The sequence below is a fragment of the Mixophyes fleayi genome, chromosome 8 (genome assembly GCF_038048845.1).
Source record: "Mixophyes fleayi isolate aMixFle1 chromosome 8, aMixFle1.hap1, whole genome shotgun sequence".
Lineage (NCBI taxonomy): Eukaryota > Metazoa > Chordata > Amphibia > Anura > Limnodynastidae > Mixophyes > Mixophyes fleayi.
The window spans coordinates 97,198,502-97,218,979 of NC_134409.1; the positions used below are offsets into that span (position 1 = coordinate 97,198,502).

Consider the following 20,478-nt stretch of genomic DNA (forward strand, 5'->3'; position numbering starts at 1 on the left):
AAAAATAGGCGCGTTATGATGGAAGCCTTAGTTACAGTTTAACCTTTATAATCTATATCTGTATATTTAATTGAGCTCCTTTCACAGAATAGTGTAAGTTTGTGTACTTGTGTTCAGCACGTACTGGTTGGATTACTCTCAGCTGTGTTTGGGTTACCCTGCGACCTTCACTCTTATCCCAGACGTGCTGTCTCAGGCTTGTTGTGTACACTCAGAAATATTCTTTATATGACAAGTTAACCCCCAAACATACATACAAACTCCCTACATTGAGGCACCTTCAGGGTTAAGTGTCCACACTTAACCCTTTCACTGCCAGGGAGTTATTAAAAAAGAATGTATCAAACATGTAACGCACACTGGATTATTTAGTAGTTAATGTATTGGGTCTAAGATCAGTGACTCCAGTAAGAAAAAACAACAACTTGCTAAGGCTTTATTTTACAGTTGTTAGGCAGATAGTTGCAGTACACGTCCCTAAATATTGCCAACAGAAGATTATTGCTGGTACAGGTTATCCCAGCTGGGAAAGGAATATGTCTTTACCGACAGGTACACTTGCAGGCAGCCACCACTGGGTAAGGTACCTGCCTCCACATGCAATTCTGTGATGCCCAGCCTTTGCTAGGATCCTGCATCCAGCAGTGCCAGGCCAGTAATTTAATCTGAGTGAGCTGTGCCTGACGGCATGACATTCCAGGTGGCCACGAGCATGCATTGTTACTTTCATCGCAGTTTGTGTGCCGCACCCATCGTGGCCAGAAAACAGGACCAAGGTCGACCCAAGTAGAAATAAGCTTGCAGCTAGCTCTTTGTACAAGCCACTGGCGGAGTTCATTCAGCAAGATATGGCTGTCGTTGGATGAAAGGTCTGCTGGCAATTTCAGGGAATCAAAGTCAATGTGTTGAGCCTCCTGAGAAAGCTTCTTACGGTAGCGACTGGCACCATCAAACAGATCCTTGCTAAATGGAGACCCCTGGCTGGTGGTGTCATTGTCTACAGGTTTCTCCACAGACATCCAGAATGGGTCAAAGGAAGAACCCAGAAGGCGCAGAAGACGTGGGACTCTGAGATGCTTAGGTTTTGGAGAATAGTGGTAATCCAATGGTGACAAGGAGAGGCTGTAAGGACGGGTGCCTGAGGAGAGTCTGCGTTGTAGAGCGCTTACATCCAAGTCTGCTTGGTTCATGTCCAAATATCTGGGGTCAACTGCATGATCGAAGAAAGCTGGAGACCACAGGAACCCAAAATGTATTAACCAGATGAAAAAAATGTACTTTTGCAAAGATCCCATTTCAAAATACTTTTTCCAGTTAAATAAAGTATGGTATCCTTACTGAGTACTTTAAAGTGTTTTTTTTCCCCTGTCCTTCTGAGCTTCCTCTGCAGGTCTCCTTATTAAAATCTAATTTTCTTTCTCTTTTATTTCAGCCTATTTTTTCCAGTATCACCTTCACTTCCTCCTCTTCTCACTTCTTCTGTCCTATCTGTTCTCTTGTCTGCTGCCGTCTGACACTGGCACTCCCGTCTGCATTAATCTTTTAGTTCTTGTCATAGTTTATAATTACTCCCACTTCTTGTCTGTCTCCCCTCTCACCCTTTATAACTGCTATGTCAAAAGTGGATTTGGAATGCATCAAAATGGCATATGTGTAAATTATATAAATAATAATACACTGGATGGCTTTGAGACTATATTAACCCATCTGTCAAAAGTCAATAATTGCTCTTCAGCTTGAATAGCTAGAACAATTTTAACAACCTCCTGTAGGATTACTGGACACAACCTATTTCATACCACAATCTGGTTTCTTAGTGTGATTTTTCTATTATTGTCAAGACAGTACAAATATAAAGCAGCCAGCAATTACAACTGACCTTTGACATTACAGTTTACTTTGAGTAGCAACTTATGGTATAATTCTGATCATCTGATACTTTTAAAGCTCTAACATTTCTGCAGTGCTTTCCTATGAGACCATGTCCACATGGACATTTTAAGCAATTCCAAATTTATTGCATTAGTGAGCAGACCTATGTATGGAGCTCCAGCCAAGTTTACTATTTAGCATAAATTCAAAATACAACATTTTTATACATAGGCTGTTGATAACTGTGTTTCACCTTCATGCTTCAAGTCTTAATTCACTTGTTTAGGACATATCAGTTAAGATGCTGTGATATAACTGGTTTCATTCCTGTGCAATAAACCACCCAATCGCCTCTGTCCCCTCCCTGCCCCAGCAGCACTCTACATACCTTTGAATTGCGGCCGAGAGGTCCGATCAAAGCGCAGGAGGGGTGAGGCCAACCAAACAGAGTGATGGAGGGGCTTGACTATGCTAAATACCTCCCCTCTTCCTTAAAAAAGTTTAGCCATCCCTAGCTCTGAGTTATCAAGAAAAAAGATACGCAAAATACCAACCTGGGGTGAAAAAGAACCCCATAAACATCTGTTTGAATTAAAGCAATTCAGGTATTTCCTGTATATTATTCAGCTCAACTTTAAAAAAAAATAGATTTTGGAAGAAAGGGACAGGAAAATTTAGATTAAAATGTTGGACAGTTGGAAGATTAGTAGGAGGGACATCATAAGAAAGTTATACATCTAAACAAAGCTATAGAGAAAATATTGTTTAGGAAATACCTTGGAATGTTTGATTACTTACAAACATTCTTCAATATGTTGTTTACATTTATAGGAGCTATATTCCTTTAAGGAAGACTACCTTCCTAGATTTTGCTCTGCAACATAATATTGATAAAATGAATTGGCTGGAAAACAAATGTGTTTTGTATGGCAGGTGTGAGATAAGCTTTACTACATGTTGATGTTTGGTAATGCCAAGCATTAGTTCTACTGTTATGAGAAGTGCTTTGCCAAAAGCAACAAGTTTAGCCCATCTATCTTCTGGTCTTAATAAGCAGACCTCACCCTTTGGTGTCACACCACAAAGAGCATTTATATGCACACAGATACAAGTGATCAAAATATTAAAATGTGGCAGAAATAAATACAGTGGCAATGTCACCTTACTCTTATGATTGAGTTGAGACATAACCGAGTCTGGAATGAGGGCTATTTCAAGAGAATAATCGAAAAGTTTAATTTAATGTAAGGAGGTGGTCCTATCGTTAGCAGACTGGACTTTGAAATGACATTGTGCATTTCCAGCCTGACCCGCATTCCCACAAAAGTAAGTATAGACTGATTTTACAGGAGCGGTACCACAAACCAGATTGTGGGTATGCACAAGGCAGATAAATGAGCACACACGCAAATAGAAAGTTATTGTGGGGGTGAAATTTGCACTTTCTTGAAAGTCCTTTACTGATACTCATGTTTCCCTGGTCTGGCATTATAAAGAAATAATTAAGCATATAAGGTTGAGTTAGTATACAACACACATCTTGGCTGAAATGGATGAACAGACCAAGACATCTCCTCAAAGACAAAAGGAGTATGGGTCAAGTGTAATATCCTTCTTTATACTATGCATTAATAGTTATCAGGAGGCTATTGCAGTGTTTGGGTGGGTCATGCATGTAGCACTTCTCATCAGACACCAGTTCCTTCCTCCCACTATTCCCAACTTGGGAAATTTAGATCATGATCTCGATCATACCTGCATCCACCCAAGCAACAACCCTAAATTGTGAAATCCGTTAAGACAGTCCAGTCTGATTCAGGACTATTGATAACATCACGGCAGCTTGATGATGACAGTGCTATGGGATTTGCCAGGGCAGAGTTGCCGAACACCACGTTACATTGGTCATAAAATGGCCATTCCATACCGGCAGCACCACTCTTTCTCCGGTTGTGGTCATGCACTTTGAAATATTGTTCAAAGTGACTTTAATTTATTTACCACATGTTGCTGGCTGTGCTTTATCCCACGCTCTTTTAGTATTTTGGCTATGTGATAGTACACTGTTGCATCCAGTGGTGGGATTCAAATAAAGTAACGATGGTCTCAGCCCTAATGTCTGTTTTAAGTATACAAAAAGATATATACCGAAACGTAGTTTTATATTTCATGCATTTAAAACTCAAATAAGAACAAAAAAGAGGTACACAAAACTAGATTATGTTATAAGAAAGATTTAAAATATTAATGAAAACATATTAAATAATACCTGACAAAAAATAAAAAAAATATAAAGTACCAACAATGAAAGTTACATGTCAACACTTACATTGAATTACAATAGGAATTAAATTTAAATGTAGGCAATAAGAGTACAAATTCTTAAGACATTACACAGACAATAGCAAAGTAATAAACAACACATATTATAAAAGCTGCATAATGATAAATTATTTATATCAATATCAAGAGGCAGTTATCTAGTGCATACTTACCAACTTGACAAAGTTGGTTTCCGGGAGAGGTGGGCTTGATGGGGGCGGGGCTCCAAAATGTGCATCATTTTTGGACCCGCCTCCATGACGTAATGACGCAAACGCGTCATTTGACAGCGGGGGGCGGGGCCAAACAACGCGATTCACCAGGAATCGCAGCGTTTGGGAGCTAATTCTGCCCACTTCACTAGGAAGTGGGCACTTCCTAGTGAAGTGGGCAGATCCGGGATATTGCCACACTCTCCCGGGAGACTCTCGCAAAATGCGGGAGTCTCCCGGACATTCCGGGAGAGTTTGCAAGTATGATCTAGTGAAATCCAGGTGTGCATGTGTGTTAAAATATTTCTTATTTTATGCTACTAATATCAAGATAATAATGGTAATGAGTCATGTTATGCCACACAGTAGTGCCCCCATTTCAAATTACGCCACAGTAATGCCCCCAGTTCATATTATGCTGTCACGATCTGCCTCCTGTAGTTTCTGTCTGCCAGGAACAATGTTGGACTTTTTCCATACATATAGCTTGCAGTACCACCATGTCACCAAAGGGCCACTGTGATGCTTGAACTGTTTCCCTTCCTGCTGAGTTAAGCTCGTTTTCTCAGGAAGATTTTCACCTGCCGCTACTCCTTAAAAGATAGCCTCGCCCTGCAGTCTGGGCCAGATCAACAGGTCTCTTTTCCTGATAGGAAGCTATCACCTCAGTCCCCTGTTCCTGCTTATTCTTACCTGTGTACCTGATTTTGTGGTTTTAGCTGTTCATTCCATTGCTGCAGACACAGTTCAGCACCTTTCCAGAGGTATCCAACCCTGCAACCCGCAGGCTATTCATCTCACCACCTTTCCGGAGGCATCCAACACTGCAATCTGCAGGCTACTCATCTCGCCACCTTTCCAAAGGTATCCAACACTGCAATCTGCAGGCTACTCATCTCGCCACCTTTCCAAAGGTATCCAACCCTGCAATCCGCAGGCTACTCATCTTGCCACCCCAGAGGTATCCACCCTGCAACCCGCTGACTACTGCATCTCACCAGTGCTTCACAGTATTGCCTATTTCGCTGTTAAGATCCGTGGTTATATTACTGCCTTACTAGTTATTGCATCCCTAACCTATGTTTCTAATAAAACCACTTCGTTCACTTACTTTTTCTTCGTGGTTTTACCTCCTGCATCCTGAGTCCTACAGCGGGTAGTCCCTTTCTGTTTCAAGTGACTGTTCTTGTAAATCAAAAATTAAGTTTTAGCTTTGGTGGACACACTTTAGTCTCTAGCTCTGTTATGCCAGAGTCCATAACCACCAGGTTGCCCAGAGTGAAAGTTCTGTGTATCCACGTTACCATTGAAGCATATGAGGACACTTTAGCAGGTTACTGTGGTATCCGCCATTGCTCCAAAGCTCCGTTACTGACTCATTTTGGACAGAGACTTTCTATTGTTTAAAGAAGTCCTCCAACAGCAAGTCCGGCCAGATATATCAGCAATTAACTCAACGGCCGAAAATCCGATCTTGACAGACATGTTTGAGGATACAGGGGGTAGGCTCCTTGAAATTGTGGAGTTGCCATTTTTAGATGCTGGACAGGGGTCCGTGGAAACACTTTCCCATAATTGTAGGAGTCGTGATCAGCCGGACTGACGAAAGAACAATCCATCTGTGTCGCTGGTGGTGGGGGGATGTTGTAGCTACGGTCTAACTGCCTCCAGACGAGGATCCTGACTGGTTGGTCATACCCAATATGTTTCCCCTAAGAGAATTTGCACTTGACTAGCTAATGATGTCACTCTTTAAAATGTTTTGGAAAATGTGATTAAGTGTAATGGTGTAGAAAAGGCCGCTAGGTCAGCTGAAGGTGTACCTCACTATATCATTAAAACAATTTGCTGTATAGAGTTGGTAATGTGCAGGGAAAAATTGTTGGTACCGCAAATACATGTTTTGTCTTAAAGGCAGCTCATACACATGTTTGTGGGGGACGTTTGGGGATGGATAAGACCCGAGAATCTTATTGAAGTTTTATTGGCCAGGCGTATATAGGGCAGCAAGTAAGTATTGTTGTTCTTGTCCTGTATGTCAAAGGACTTGTCCTAAACCTGATTATAGGGCACCCCTTGTTCTATTCCGGTAATTCAAGTCCCTTTTAAACGTATAACAATGGATTTGGTGGGTCCTTTGAAAAAGTCTGCTCGCGGTCACCAATATGTCCTAGTAATAATCTATATGCCACCCAATATCCAGAGGCCATTCCACTAATATAAAATCCAGTACCATTTCTAACGTGCTACTTCTATTGTATATTCTTCTGGGAATCCTGAAGGAGATTCTGATAGACCAGGGCACCCCATTCATGTCAGCTTCTAAAAGTAAAAGCCACAAACTGATGGCCTGGTGGAGTGCTTTAATAGGACATTAAAGCACTTGATCATGAAAGCTGTAGCGAAGAAGAAGAAGAAAGACCGGGACCTTCTCATACCATGCTTAATGTTTGCACTATGATAGGTGCCTCAAGTATCAACAGGCTTTAGTCCTTTTGAACTCCTGTATGTGAGGCAACCGAGAGGTATTTTAGATATCCTTAAAGAAGGTTGGGAGGAACAGGGTCCTAAAGACCTGTTAATTTGTATCACAGTTGTATAGAAGGTTGGCAACAATAGGTCCCTTAGTCCAACAACAATGTTCAAAGTGCCCAAGAACGAACAAAAGAGGAACTTTGATAAGTCTGTAGTAGTTCAGGTTTTTACAGCCGGGAGACAAAGTCCTGGTATTGGTGCCAGCTCAAGAGAGTAAACTGTATTCGCATTGGCAAGGTCCGTATGAGGTCATAGATACAGTAGGAAGACTACAACAACCGGCAGTTGGGTAGGAGAAGGGAGGAACAGCTGTAGCACGTAAACCTCCTGAAACCACACTATGATGAGAATGCCTCCATGTCTCTTCAGCAAAGGCAACACGCTTACGGCATGATATGTCAGAACAGGGAGTTTTTTTCGGCCCTGCCAGCATATACCTGTTAGAAACTTACCTGTCCCACATTCCTGCTCCACACTCCTGTGCCCCTGCCTCTGTGTGCAGGTCAGAACTCCTGGTTCGGGCAGTCACATGATCAGGGATGGGAGGCGGTATATGTAATCTGCAGACTATATTAAGCTCACTTTGACACTGCAGCCGTGTCAGAGCATGTTACGCTTGGCATCTGGCTATCCCTCTGTACTGTTGTGCTACTCTCTGGTGTTTATCTGTGTATGACCTACTGGCTTGTTAAACCTCTGTTTATGGACATCCATTCTGCAGCCTGTGCTCCTGTGTATCTGACCTGGCTATCCATACCAACAATGCTGCTTTTTGTGCTCCTGTATATTCAAGCTGGCTATCCATTCTGACCACGCTGCTGTCTGTGCTCCTGTGTATCCGACCAGGCTATCCATACTGACTACTCCACTGTCTGTGCTTCAGTGTATCTGACCCAGCTATCCATACTGACCACCCTGCTGTCAGTGCTTCAGTGTATCTGACCCAGCGACTCTCCTGTGTGTGATGTTTCTTCAGTGTATCCGACCCGGTGTTGCACCGATTCTTCTTTGCGTGCTGTACCACTTCAGCTAATTAAATCCTGCTTTGCCTCTCTGTACTACACTACCGCTTCAGAGTCCGATCTCCCTGCTCTAGACTTGGGGCTAGATTTACTAAGCTGCGGGTTTGAAAAAGTGGGGATGTTGCCTATAGCAACCAATCAGATTCTAGCTTTCATTTATTTATTACTTTCTACAAATTGATAGCTAGAATCTGATTGGTTGAACTTCATCCCCACTTTTTCAAACCCGCAGCTTAGTAAATCTAGCCCTCGGTCTCTTACCAACTGTCTATCACCTATCGCGTCAGTGGGCTAACCTAAGGGCCGCGACCTGCGGACCTCCGGCAGCAAAATCCATCCCACCTTGCGGCGGCTCTACCTGAAGACAGGGGGTTTCATTAGACTCCACGTCTTGGGAAGGCCAGTGCTAAAACTGACCGATAGAAATTTCTTAAGAGACGTAATAGTACAACCTTAATTGAACATGACATAAGTACTCTTTCGGGAGTGGTAGCCAAACAAAAGCCATATTGTATCCCTGAAGCAAGATGGCTGGCAGTAAGGTGGGAAATGCAGAAAATTGCCTAGTTGGATGTGATCAAAGTGAGTGGAATAGTCCAATTGTATTGATACAGAAAACCAATGGGACCATAAGATTCTCCAATGACTTCCGCAAATTATGGTTTGATGCCTACCCAATGCTCATGGTTTGATGCCTACCCAATGCCCCAAGTCAATGAGTTGATAGAGTACTTAGCGGATAGTAATTATTTGACCACTCTTGACCTCACCAATGAATGTTAGAAGATCCCTCTTACCCTTTCAGCCAAACAAAAGACTACATTTTTAATCCCGGATGTCCTTTTTCAGTATAAATTCCTTCCCTTTGGCCTACATGGTGCGCCTGACACCTTCCAACAGGTCATAGATAATTTCCTGTGGCCTCATGCCACTCATGCTTCAGCATACCTGGATGATATTTTCATTAATTCCCAGAACTGGGAGTCCTATCTTCCGAAGGTAGAGGCCGTATTGGGATCTTTAGGGTCTGCCGGGATAACCTCTGATCCAGAAAAATTTGCAGTAGCTAGGAGAGAGGTTAAGTACTTGGGTTACAGAGTGGGACAGGAGCAGGTGAAACCCCAATTGGATACAGAACTGGTCAAAGCCACTTAGGAAAACCTTCTTAGGGTTAGTCAGTTATAATCGGAGATTTGTAAGTCATTTTGCTGCTCCACTCACAGAGATGCTCCATAAGAGTGGTCCTGATAAAATACCAACAGAGAGGTGAATGCCAAGGTGAGCCGGGGTTTTTTGGCCTTCTAGCCTTTCCAATTCATGGTAGAGCATAGACCAATGGGTAAATGTATCAAATAGCGATTTTTGCAAATCGCCGATATCCGGCGACTATGCATGGTGAATTTAAAGCGGCAATGGCTTTAAAGGCAAAAAGCCACAAGCTATCAACAGCTTGACAATCAATGCCCATAACTTGCCAGGTACTACTTCTTTTCAATATATGTGCCAAGTGGATTGTACCCTTTACTTGTGAGTGTGTGTGACTTTAGCACTTACTACTGACACAACTATAGTTAGGAGTAAGTATATACCAGGGGCGGACTGGCCATCTGGCACTTCTGGCAAATGCCAGAAGGGCAGATGGCTAGATGGGCCGCTGCGGACTGGCTATTACAATCTGAAAGTTAATGGGGTCGGCCTTAGTCTATTAGAGGCCGGCCCCGACACTGATTGGCTTCTTGGTGGCTGACTCCTCCCCAGGACCCAGCCACCTTACTACCGTGCGGGTCAGGGCTGTTCCATCCTCCTCTCCCCCTCTGCCCATGACTACCTTCACAAGATAATACAGAAAGTCACAGACAGCGCGTGCGTTCCACAGTGAAAAGCACGCGTTGTCTGTGACTTCCTGTTTTACCTTGTGAAGTAGTGCGTTCCACTGTGGAATGCACGCGCTGTCTGTGACTTCCTGTATTTGCTTGTGAAGGTAGTGCATTCCACTGTGACTTCCTGTGATGCCTCTCTGCCTCCTCCAACACACTGACAGCCTGGTCATTTATCCTAAAGATGCTGGGTATCCAGTTGATGGATCTAAACAGCAAGTATTAAGTGTATTATCCTGAAGCAATATGATTTCAATGCGATTCTGTGGACCTTTAGCTCAATATCACAGTCTCTTTTGGGCACTCATAGAACTCAATTAATGTACTTTGTAACACCAGTTCATTTGTGTGATTAGGATCTTTTGCTGCTGGACTCTGTTCCAAAAAATTCCTTAGGTCCATAAGTTCTTTTCTCATAATAAGGACAGTTTTTACTGGTATCAAGCAATTTGTACCCTTATATGTTTGTAAAGGGTATACTCATCTTTGCTGACATTTTTTAACATTGTTAAATGTAAGACATGTAGAGGATTTTTATTCAAATAATACCCTCTATCTATTCAACAAGCATTGCTTATATACAATGTACAGTGAAGTGTATCGAAGACTATCTGAGCGGAGTAAAGATGTGTTTTTTGGGTGCTTCAGGGTTGGTGCTGTATGGCAGTAATTGGCAACCCAATATACTCATGTGCGATTCTCCAACCTTCAAAAGGTCTGCACATTAACCTTAATTTCATGGATGAAAGCCCCCAAAAAAACTAGCCAAAATGCCCCAACATGTCCGTCATTTGCTGTAAAATAGACCCACATGCAGTCAGACCTCCACATCCCACTATTATGCAGTGAATCAGGGCCGGACTGGTCATCTGGCACTTCTGGCAAATTTGGTAATCTCGTGAGACAAAGAGCTTCCCTACTCACTCTACAAAAAGTTCCCACCCTTATGGATGTCAGCAGCACCAGAAGCATAGATAAGTACAGTGGGCTGGGGGCGTCATAATGTGCCTGGGGGGATGGTGTGATGTGGCTGGGAGGGCGTGATAAATGTAATGTTTTATTATAATGTATGTATCAATAACCCATGTTGGCCACACCCACAACATATTGTGGTCACGCCCTTTTTGGCGCCGCTGCTGCGCGGCGGCACACAGTTTCTTTCCTGCTGGAACTGAGGTGGGCCTGTGTACTTTAAATGCCAGGGCTGATTTTTAGTCCCAGTCCGGCCCTGGTATATACACCTGTATCTCTGGCACAAATACTACTGTTTTTGAGTTGGACGCATCTTGAGATACATCTGAATCATCATACACACATAATCATACCTCTAATTCAATGGTGGATAAAATACTGTTACTAGGAGCGCATTGCACAGCAGTGACGTCACCGCACATGCGAACCCAGCCAGTGTCTGGGAGCCACATCATCACGGAAGATCAAAGGGGGAGGCTGTGGGGGTGCTCTGTCCGGGCCCACTGGTCTGTCCGGGCGCCCCACAGCTGTACTGGCTGTACCCCCTTGATGGTGGCCCTGGGAGTGAGGTCTTCATATTGCATGTTATGGAGGTGTCTTCTATATGCTATATGATCCTGTGAGTGTTTGCAAAGTGCCTGTGATGCAGGCAAACAACTAACACAGTTTACATTTTACTCTTATTTAATTTTGATGTGACTGTTCTTGTCGTCCCCCTATACATGTCAGTCTTGCAGCAATGTTCATACTTTATTCAAATGGTCATTTAAAGTTTTTTAAGCATTACAGTATTTTCAATTTCTTTTTTAAAAAAGGGACCAAATCCCAAGTTTTAAGATAAGTACACAAGTTACAATACATATTAAAATTAGCAGCACAATCTTATTACAAATACAAGTCTAGGACAAAGCCATGGGGATAGTCCAGATAGAACTAAATTTGTTGTGTGGCACATCCAGTGCCAGGTGGGGAAGGGGAAGGATCAGGAGGGGCGACAAAAGGGAAAGGAGGGGGGGGAAGGGCTTGTAAGTATAGGGATAAATAGCAAAAAGGAGTAGAATGGATAAATATTGAACGATAATAATAATGCCCAAGGCAACATGTAAAGTGTCTGTCTCTATGACATTTGGCTATTTTCTAAAGTATTAAAATCAGGCTCTGAAACTGAAATACATGTGTACCATTTACTTGTTTCCTTAAAATGCATAGTGTTGATTACCCTTCAAATGCATTCCCCTCTTTGTTCAAAACATCCCCACATATACGACCATAAAATAAAGACACGGACACCGACTTAAGTTTGGAATAAAAAAGGTCCTTTTATTACATTATTATTATTTAAATTATATGTTTATTTATTTTATTTTAATTATCTTTATTTTATTTTATCTATCAATACTATCAAAAGCTATAAGCAATTTGGACCTTTTTCTTTATAGAGGTGGCGAAGAGCAAGGGCAGCCATCTAAAACCAACATGAACCAATACGGTGGAAGATCGCCTCCTTTCCACCAACCTAGGTTAACACCTTAACTATTGGCCGGTACTATACACTATAAATTAACTCAATACCCTCTGAACTCAAACTGGTCAAGCCCTTTCTAGGCAAAAACCTGATACTCCTTACAAGAGTACCAACGAGTCTAATAACATTGAGGGAACCAAGGCTATATTGCCAACACATTAAGTACCGTATGTTTAACAACCTTATGACTGCCATGCTCTCCTGCCATTCAAAAACCTCGCTCCTCATGACGAGGGAATATAATGAAAAACCTGGAACCAGGGCGGGTGGGTGGGTCTCCGGATCCAGGAAACAGGAAGCTCTCTCCTTCTCACACTGCTTGATATATTCTTTCCACGACACTCCCACTTCCTTTCTAATTGGCTGATTACACTACAGCCTTAAAACCCCCCAGTGGTGAGTAACATTATCAGCTCACAACACATGATTTTAAACTCCTTCGGCTAATGGCCTCTCTCATAATAAAATGCATAGTGTTGATTACCCTTCAAATGCATTCCCCTCTTTGTTCAAAACATCCCCACATATACGACCATAAAATAAAGACACGGACACCGACTTAAGTTTGGAATAAAAAAGGTCCTTTTATTACATTATTATTATTTAAATTATATGTTTATTTATTTTATTTTAATTATCTTTATTTTATTTTATCTATCAATACTATCAAAAGCTATAAGCAATTTGGACCTTTTTCTTTATAGAGGTGGCGAAGAGCAAGGGCAGCCATCTAAAACCAACATGAACCAATACGGTGGAAGATCGCCTCCTTTCCACCAACCTAGGTTAACACCTTAACTATTGGCCGGTACTATACACTATAAATTAACTCAATACCCTCTGAACTCAAACTGGTCAAGCCCTTTCTAGGCAAAAACCTGATACTCCTTACAAGAGTACCAACGAGTCTAATAACATTGAGGGAACCAAGGCTATATTGCCAACACATTAAGTACCGTATGTTTAACAACCTTATGACTGCCATGCTCTCCTGCCACAGCCGAGTGCCCTACGGACCACGCGGCCCGCCACCTAAAGAAAAAACTAAACCCTTGAGCTCTGAAAAAATCCTCTCTATGAACAAAACCGTTCCTACTGGCGACAAATGAACCCCATCTGCTCTAAAAAGATGCCTCTTGTCTACCGTTAACCCAGGATGACTAATGACAACCCCCTGCGTGCCCCTAATGTTCTGCCTTGCGTATCCATTTATCTTTTTAACCACCTTTATCAATGTGGCCGGGGGGATAGATGATCTCCAGGACAATCGAGGTATAATGTTGGACCAACAAACCTTCATTGAAGGCCATCGGGCATGTATCTGTGCGAGATCTTCACGAATATTAATGATTAAATCAAGGGATTTGCCCTTTCCTACATCATTACCTCCCAAATGAATGACCACTATATCCGGGGTACCGTGTACTTCTATTTCTTCCCCTAACGTGGGAATCAAAGCCGCCCATACCATGCCCCTTTTACCCAACCAGCGGATGTCAACTGGGTGTGTGAAACCGGACCACCTCTCCGCTATCCTGTGCTTCGCAGCCCAAAAGATAAATGAATGACCCACGACCCATATCCTTGTCTTCTTCACCGAAAAACCTAAAACAGAATGAATAGTCTCATCAATCATAACCGTATCTGAGAACTGATCCACCAAACAACCGTGTTAAGAAACAGAACTATATTATTTATTTATTTTTATTTTTATTTCAATTTTAACACTTCGCTGAGGTATCCCCTCCCTACCAGAGGGGCCACCCCAACTAAATTCGAATATTGGAAAAGGAAAAAAGAACCTATCTTTAGTTCTAGAAGCAATTGATTTTAACTATTTTGTCTCGTTTATTGACTGATTTATTTATTTATTTTTATCTATTTTGTCTCGCTAAGCAATTATCTTTATTCTTTAATTCTTAACAAAATGAAATGGAAAATTGGTAACCCATATGTAGGTAAAAACCCCTTGTAAACCCCGGGAGGCACACACACTAATCAGGCCTTGCCAAGGAAAACAAGAGGAAAAATCCCTCCATGCCCCCGTTTAACACAGCGAGCAGCATAACCCTGGGTCACCAAGTGATAGATGAGAAAAGAAGAGATGAAAGCGATAAAGAACCATGAGAGACATAAGGAGAAAACATGACCATATATATAAGAGCCCTTACAAGGCTCATTTATCCGGCCGGATATATTTCTTGTAGGCCTGTGACTTCCATCTCCCTAGCGCTTGAATCTCATTGACAGATGCCCCTCTGGCTGCAGCGGCGGTGGCCGCCCCAATTCTGAAAGAATGCGTGCCATATTCAACAGGGTTAAGGCCAACCTCCCCAAGGGCCCGTTTTAACAAAGCACTAAATTGAAATTTAGTTACTGGCGTATTGTCCGAATGACTTAACCACAAACCTTCCCCTGGGGGGCGAATTTTAGCGAATTGATTGGCCAGCTTGACCGGGCATATGGATGTTCCCTGCTGCTCCGTCATCGCTAACCAATGACCTCTGCCTATCTGATCCGTTTTGGACTTGACTATCTTACAACGTATCACATTAGTTTGTAAAATAACATTTCTAAACAACAAAGCTCCCCCTATGTCGTTCTTAGATCTGGCTACCAACTCACTAACCCTAAAGGCTCCGTGATACGCCATTGAAAAAGCCAGCCCGAATAGTAAAGCCTCATAGTCATCTGTAGCTAAATAACGCAATGCCGCCATCAATCTGGCTAAAATTTGCCCGTCAATCGGCCGGCGTGTGTCGCTAGTTATAGGCTGAATCCTGGACCAACCCTTCAGCGCTTTAGTTATGATAAATGACTTTGTGGGATCCTGCGCGTTGTTCAACTTAGCCGTGAATGAAATACCAGCCAAAAGGGACCCCATTTTTGCTCTAGAAACCCCTTCGTTGTAACACTTCCACATAAAACCCGTAATGGAGGGAATCTGACCTGAAGTGTCGCTGTTGCAAGATGCGCAGTAACTCAACCAACGCTCCCATGCCCCTTGATAACATTTTCTAGTTGCCGGAGCCAGGGACGCTTCTGCTAGCCACCTTATCCCTAACGAACCATCTGCCAAACATAAGGAGGACACTGTAAGCCAGTTAAACTTGCATGTGGAGCCAGAGATCTAAAACGCTGCCATTCAAAGCGGGAAAGAGCATCAGCTATTTGGTTGTCCACGCCAGGAACATGACGTGCCCGAAAGGTAATATCAGACTCTAAACACCTCAACACCAGGACACGGAGCAAATTAATCGCCGTACGTGAGGAGGCGCTTTGCTTGTTAATAGCCTGCACCACACCTAAGTTGTCGCACCAAAAAACCACGCTCCTGCCGCGCAACCGGACAGCCCACAGCTCCAAAGCCACAACGATGGGAAACAACTCTAACGTTAACAGATTTCGCACCAGGCCTTCGGATCTCCATGATTCCGGCCAGGGTGCCGCGCACCATTCCCCTTGAAAAAAGGCACCAAAACCTTTCGAGCCTGATGCGTCTGTATGCAAATCCAACGATGTACTAGCTACTGCGTGTGCTGGCCATACTCTCACACCGTTAAAAACCACTAGAAAACGACTCCATATGCCTAGATCTTCCCTGATCTCTGTCGACAAACGCACCTGGGAATGGGGACTACGCAAGCCTGACGTTGCTAGCTGAAGCTTCCTACAAAATACTCGGCCCATGGGTATTACTCGGCAGGCAAAGTTGAAAGAACCTAGCAATGATTGAACTTTACGCAATGTACAAGATGGAACAGCCAAGACCTCTCGTATCAGGGATTGTAACTTTGCCACTTTATCAGATGGTAAACGACAACAACCTTCCAATGTGTCAATTTCGATACCTAAAAACCTCAGGCATGTGGCCGGACCCTCCGTTTTGTCTGCAGCTACTGGCACCCCCATCACCCGAAATAACGCTTGCGCAGCATACAGTGTTTCCTTACAACTAGGGGAATTAGCCGGACCTATAAACAAGAAGTCATCCAGGTAATGCGCAATGCCGCGATGTCCCGTCCCTGCCCCGATACACCAATGGAGGAATGAACTAAACGCCTCAAAATATGCACACGATACTGAACAGCCCATTGGCAGGCACCGATCCACATAGTAACGGTTCTGAATTCTAAAACCCATAAATTTAAAGGACTCTGGATGCAATGGAAGGAGGCGAAAAGCCGATTCTATGTCCAACTTGGCCATAAGCGCACCATTGCCAAATTCTCTCACTAGTGCTAACGCATCATCAAAGGACTGGTACACCACTGAGCTAATTTGGGGGTCAATAGCATCATTAACTGACTTACCCGCCGGGTAAGATAAATGCTGGATTAACCTAAATTTTCCTGGGGCCTTCTTAGGTACTATTCCCACCGGGGAAATGACTAAATCTTGAATGGGAGGGGATGAAAAAGGACCCACCATGCGCCCAAGGCCTATCTCTTTACCTACTTTTTCCGCTAGAATGTCGGGGTGTGCATACGCTGAGCGAAGGTTTCTGGCGGCAGTACCCGCCACCCCACTATTTATGGGAAGACGAAAACCAAGGCGAAAACCCTCCCTGAGAAAAGAGGCCTGCGCCGCATCTGGGTAAAGGGATAGCCATTTGCAAAGGGTAGGGAATATAATGGGGGAGTCCGCTTTAGACAGAACCCCCCGCCCCTCCCCGTCCCCTACCGACTCCGACGGAGCCCCTAGGGCATTCTTTAAGGGGATGACTACCTCTACAATTGGTGCAGACGTGTCTATACCGGCACGAATCCCCCCTCCCGCATGAGGAATTGTTAAAGGCGAAACAACGGTTTTTGGAGGACTGGGGAGCACCTCGTCTCCCCCCATATGGAAACCTGGTTAACTGCGGAGGACCGTACCCCGTGCTCACCTCCCACACTTGAGCCCTATTTAATCTCAACCAGATCTCAACATCCTTAAAAGCCAGGGGCATATAAAGCTGACCGTGCACCTTCTCCCGGAACAGCTTATCGTACAATCTCCAGGTACCTGGGCATTCACAACTATGCATCTCGTTAATAAGGTGAAGATATTTCCATACGTCTATGATTGCGTCAGGTCTAGTTTCTAAATAACAAGCTGAAAAAACGCAATACCCTGTTAGCCAATTGGAAAAGTTTCTGTATGCATCCTCCCCCACTCCCCCTCGTGCGCACGCAGCTGCCAACTCCTTTTGGGTGACCTTTGTCAGCTCGAATATATCCACATAATGACCTTTCTTAATCTTGTGCCTCATGCTGCGCCTAACACCTATCAACAATGCCGTGTTTTCACATCTAACCAGGGGACCTCCTGCCGGTGTGGGAGAAATTGAAATCAGTCGATCTGCGCTCTTCCTCTTAGCTCCCCCGAAATGAGTGTTCAGAATTTTGATAAGCTTGCGCTGACCCTGCCTGGGGGAAGATGATGCTGACTCGTCACTAGTGGTAGATATGCTTGAACCGGACATGTATGTATTGCTTATCGTAGAACCATCGTACTCACCATCCGCTCCCTGCGCCTCCTGCAGAACGACTCCCGCTCCGCCCTCATCCCTCGAACCGCCTGGTTGAGACTCTTGCTGGACTGCCGCACACTCCGCCTCACCTCCCTGCTGGGACCGAGAAGGTGACCTGTCCATGCCCGCTGGAACAACTAAGGAAGACGACTGCGCCTGTGAAACTGGACGAGAAAACACGTTAGAATTCGGAGAAGGCAGATTACATAAAGGCTGAGGCAGGACCCCAGCCGGGGCCGGCACCGGGGTTGAGGCCGTGAGATGACCCAGAAAACCCGCTTGAGGGGGAGCCCTTTGATCCCCACCCCCTTGTTGGGAAACCGGGGGAAAAGGCGGAACCGTACCAGTAACGCCAAATATATTGCCCAAGGAGGGTTCAGGGTAAGCATGAAAGTGTTGCCCAGACAGAGGAGGGTAAGGGGCTGTCCACCTACTGCCCGTCCCTGATACGGGACCATAACCCCTAGGGGGGTATGGCAATGACCAAGAGGGGTCACTATCCCAGCTGTTCTGATTGATGGAACGTGGCTGGGAACGCCAGGTTTCACCCGGGTCCGGGACCTGGGAGCGGAAAGCCGCTGATTGTTCCATGGGAAACTGCTGGCAAGCCACTCCACTACCCCCAGGGGAAAACCTACCCGGGGGGGGACCTAATAAACCCGGGGCCTTGTTAGAGGAAAAACTGACCCCCGACTGAACCACAGCATCCATGGAGAAAAGAAGGGGGGAGGAAACAGGGGGAGGGGGGGGGGGAACACCGGCCAGGGGAAGGGGAAGGGGGGAAACCTGGGAACCATGACCCCGAAAAAAGGGGGGGGGAGGGGGCTCCTGAAGACCAAAGGGGGGGAATGGGGACTGATGCCCGACACTAAACCGCCCGGGGGGGGGGAGTATGAAGGACACCATGGTGAACCCCACCCTGCCCACTTTGACCCGGGGGAAGCAGGGGGTCCAAAATAACCGGACCAAGCCCTCTATATGGGGACCCCGGGTTCTGTTCCCTGCCAGGCATGGAGGATACCTCCTGGGCCTCAACACCCCCCTCAGTGCCCTCAGGACCCCTGGACACCGCCGCAGCGGATGAAATTAAAGATGGCCGCCGGGCGCCACCCAACACCCCGGGGGAAGGAGATCCCCTGCCCCGGGCTCTTCCAGCCTGCCTGACACGCTGAATAGCTCCGGACACGAGCGGCCTCGCCGCCCGCTCCGGAGCCCTGGACCTACGACCACATCTCGGGCCTGCCCCGCGAGATACTCTCGCGGCGGCCGAGACACGTGGTCTGCTGCCGACAGCGCCTCCCCTGCTCCGGCTGATCGCGCCAAGAGGACCCGGCGTCTCTAGCTGGTTTTGAGAGGAGGGGGGGGGGACGGAGGAGAGAGCAGGGCGATGGGCAGAAGTGGACACGGCCGTGAGAGGAGGGGGGGACCCGGCCAGCCTTGCTGGGGTGGATCTGGAGCGTCTAGGGCGGGATGAAGCCATACTGAGGGAGGAAATGTGGACAAGAATAAGGGGGAAGAGAGAGAAAGCAAAACGAGGAGAAAGGAAGGAGAAGCAAAGCAAAAGAAAAAGTGAGAAAGTAAATGAAACACAGTTAACAGAAACCAGAAAACACAGATACTGAGCCTGATGCTGCAGCTTCTCTCTCCGGATCCAGGAAACAGGAAGCTCTCTCCTTCTCACACTGCTTGATATATTCTTTCCACGACACTCCCACTTCCTTTCTAATTGGCTGATTACACTACAGCCTTAAAACCCCCCAGTGGTGAGTAACATTATCAGCTCACAACACATGATTTTAAACTCCTTCGGCTAATGGCCTCTCTCATAATTTTGGTACTCATTTTATAGTAAACTGATTTTTGTTATTCTCATCACTGATCTGCCAAGACAAAGGGATCCTCGTGGGCTAAACACTATAACAGGACCTAAGAGTGTACAAGGCTGGATAATAGATATGCCATGAAGAATAGTCATTTGATACCAGGTTCATTGTCAATATAGACTAGAATGGCTCCTCTTAAATGAAAGTGGATGTATGAGCATATGAGAAGTGCAATACATTTCATTACATATGGCACTAAAGACTATTTATTAAATGGTGAATTGCTCTATATCCGGTGAAAATATGTTTTTGCCAAAGATAGGGCTTCACTCTATGAGGCCCATTTATCAATCCTCTTTTTTCATTAAAATCCCCCGAAAACAGTTTTTTGGAGGATAGCCGCATATTTAAGGATCATGTCAATTTATAACTAGTGCACAGCAGCAAATATGGGAGATATCTGCTGCTATCCCTGGCTTTTCAAACGCAAATGCACTCCCCATAGAAACATTGCAGGGATGTTTGTGCGCAAGCCTGAGGTTTTTGAACGGAGCATGTGCACATTGCGATAGGGAATGAAAATAATTGTGTTTAAAATTCGGTGTTTGATAAATATTCACCTATCTCTATAAGGGGTCACTGCCAACAATAGCAATGCTATCTATTTTTTTTTTTTTTTTTTTATTAATATGTTGAACTGAAAGCCCAAGTCTGGGGATTGTCTGGTTGTTACCAGATTGAGAAATGTAAATCTAGACACACATGTATAAAACATGGGTGTATTAAACAAGCTGCATGCAGAG

At 44.7% G+C, this 20,478-nt stretch overlaps 2 protein-coding genes across 4 annotated transcripts; both read right to left on the reverse strand.

Annotated features, from left to right (window-relative positions):
• Positions 1-482: 482 nt before the first annotated feature.
• Positions 483-1,253, reverse strand: LOC142100138 (noggin-like). The gene has a single exon (XM_075184095.1). It carries the CDS (start codon positions 1,188-1,190, stop codon positions 543-545), a length of 648 nt encoding a protein of 215 aa, XP_075040196.1. The 5' UTR covers positions 1,191-1,253; the 3' UTR covers positions 483-542.
• A 10,853-nt stretch (positions 1,254-12,106) lies between these two features.
• On the reverse strand, positions 12,107-19,676 carry LOC142099473 (uncharacterized). 3 transcript variants are annotated; one of them, XM_075182942.1, is made up of 3 exons: positions 17,840-19,676; positions 15,287-15,409; positions 12,107-13,942 (listed from the first exon to the last, which is right to left on the reverse strand). In XM_075182942.1, exons 1-3 carry the CDS (start codon positions 18,756-18,758, stop codon positions 13,347-13,349), a joined length of 1,638 nt encoding a protein of 545 aa, XP_075039043.1. In that variant the 5' UTR covers positions 18,759-19,676; the 3' UTR covers positions 12,107-13,346. The 3 variants fall into 3 exon arrangements, with proteins under 3 accessions (XP_075039043.1, XP_075039044.1, XP_075039042.1); XM_075182943.1 differs by lacking the exon at positions 15,287-15,409; XM_075182941.1 differs by having other exon boundaries at positions 12,107-15,409.
• Between the last annotated feature and the right edge of the window lie 802 nt (positions 19,677-20,478).

Bases quoted from the DNA above. Each gene is read 5' to 3' on its own strand.
- LOC142100138 (XM_075184095.1), bottom strand. From the start codon at position 1,190: ATGAACCAAGCAGACTTGGATGTAAGCGCTCTACAACGCAGACTCTCC.
- LOC142099473 (XM_075182941.1), bottom strand. From the start codon at position 18,758: ATGGTGTCCTTCATACTCCCCCCCCCCGGGCGGTTTAGTGTCGGGCAT. The intron at 15,410-17,839 runs GTGAGTACGATG...TATGTTTGGCAG, and splicing joins GGAGGCGCAGGGAGCGGATG to ATGGTTCGTTAGGGATAAGG.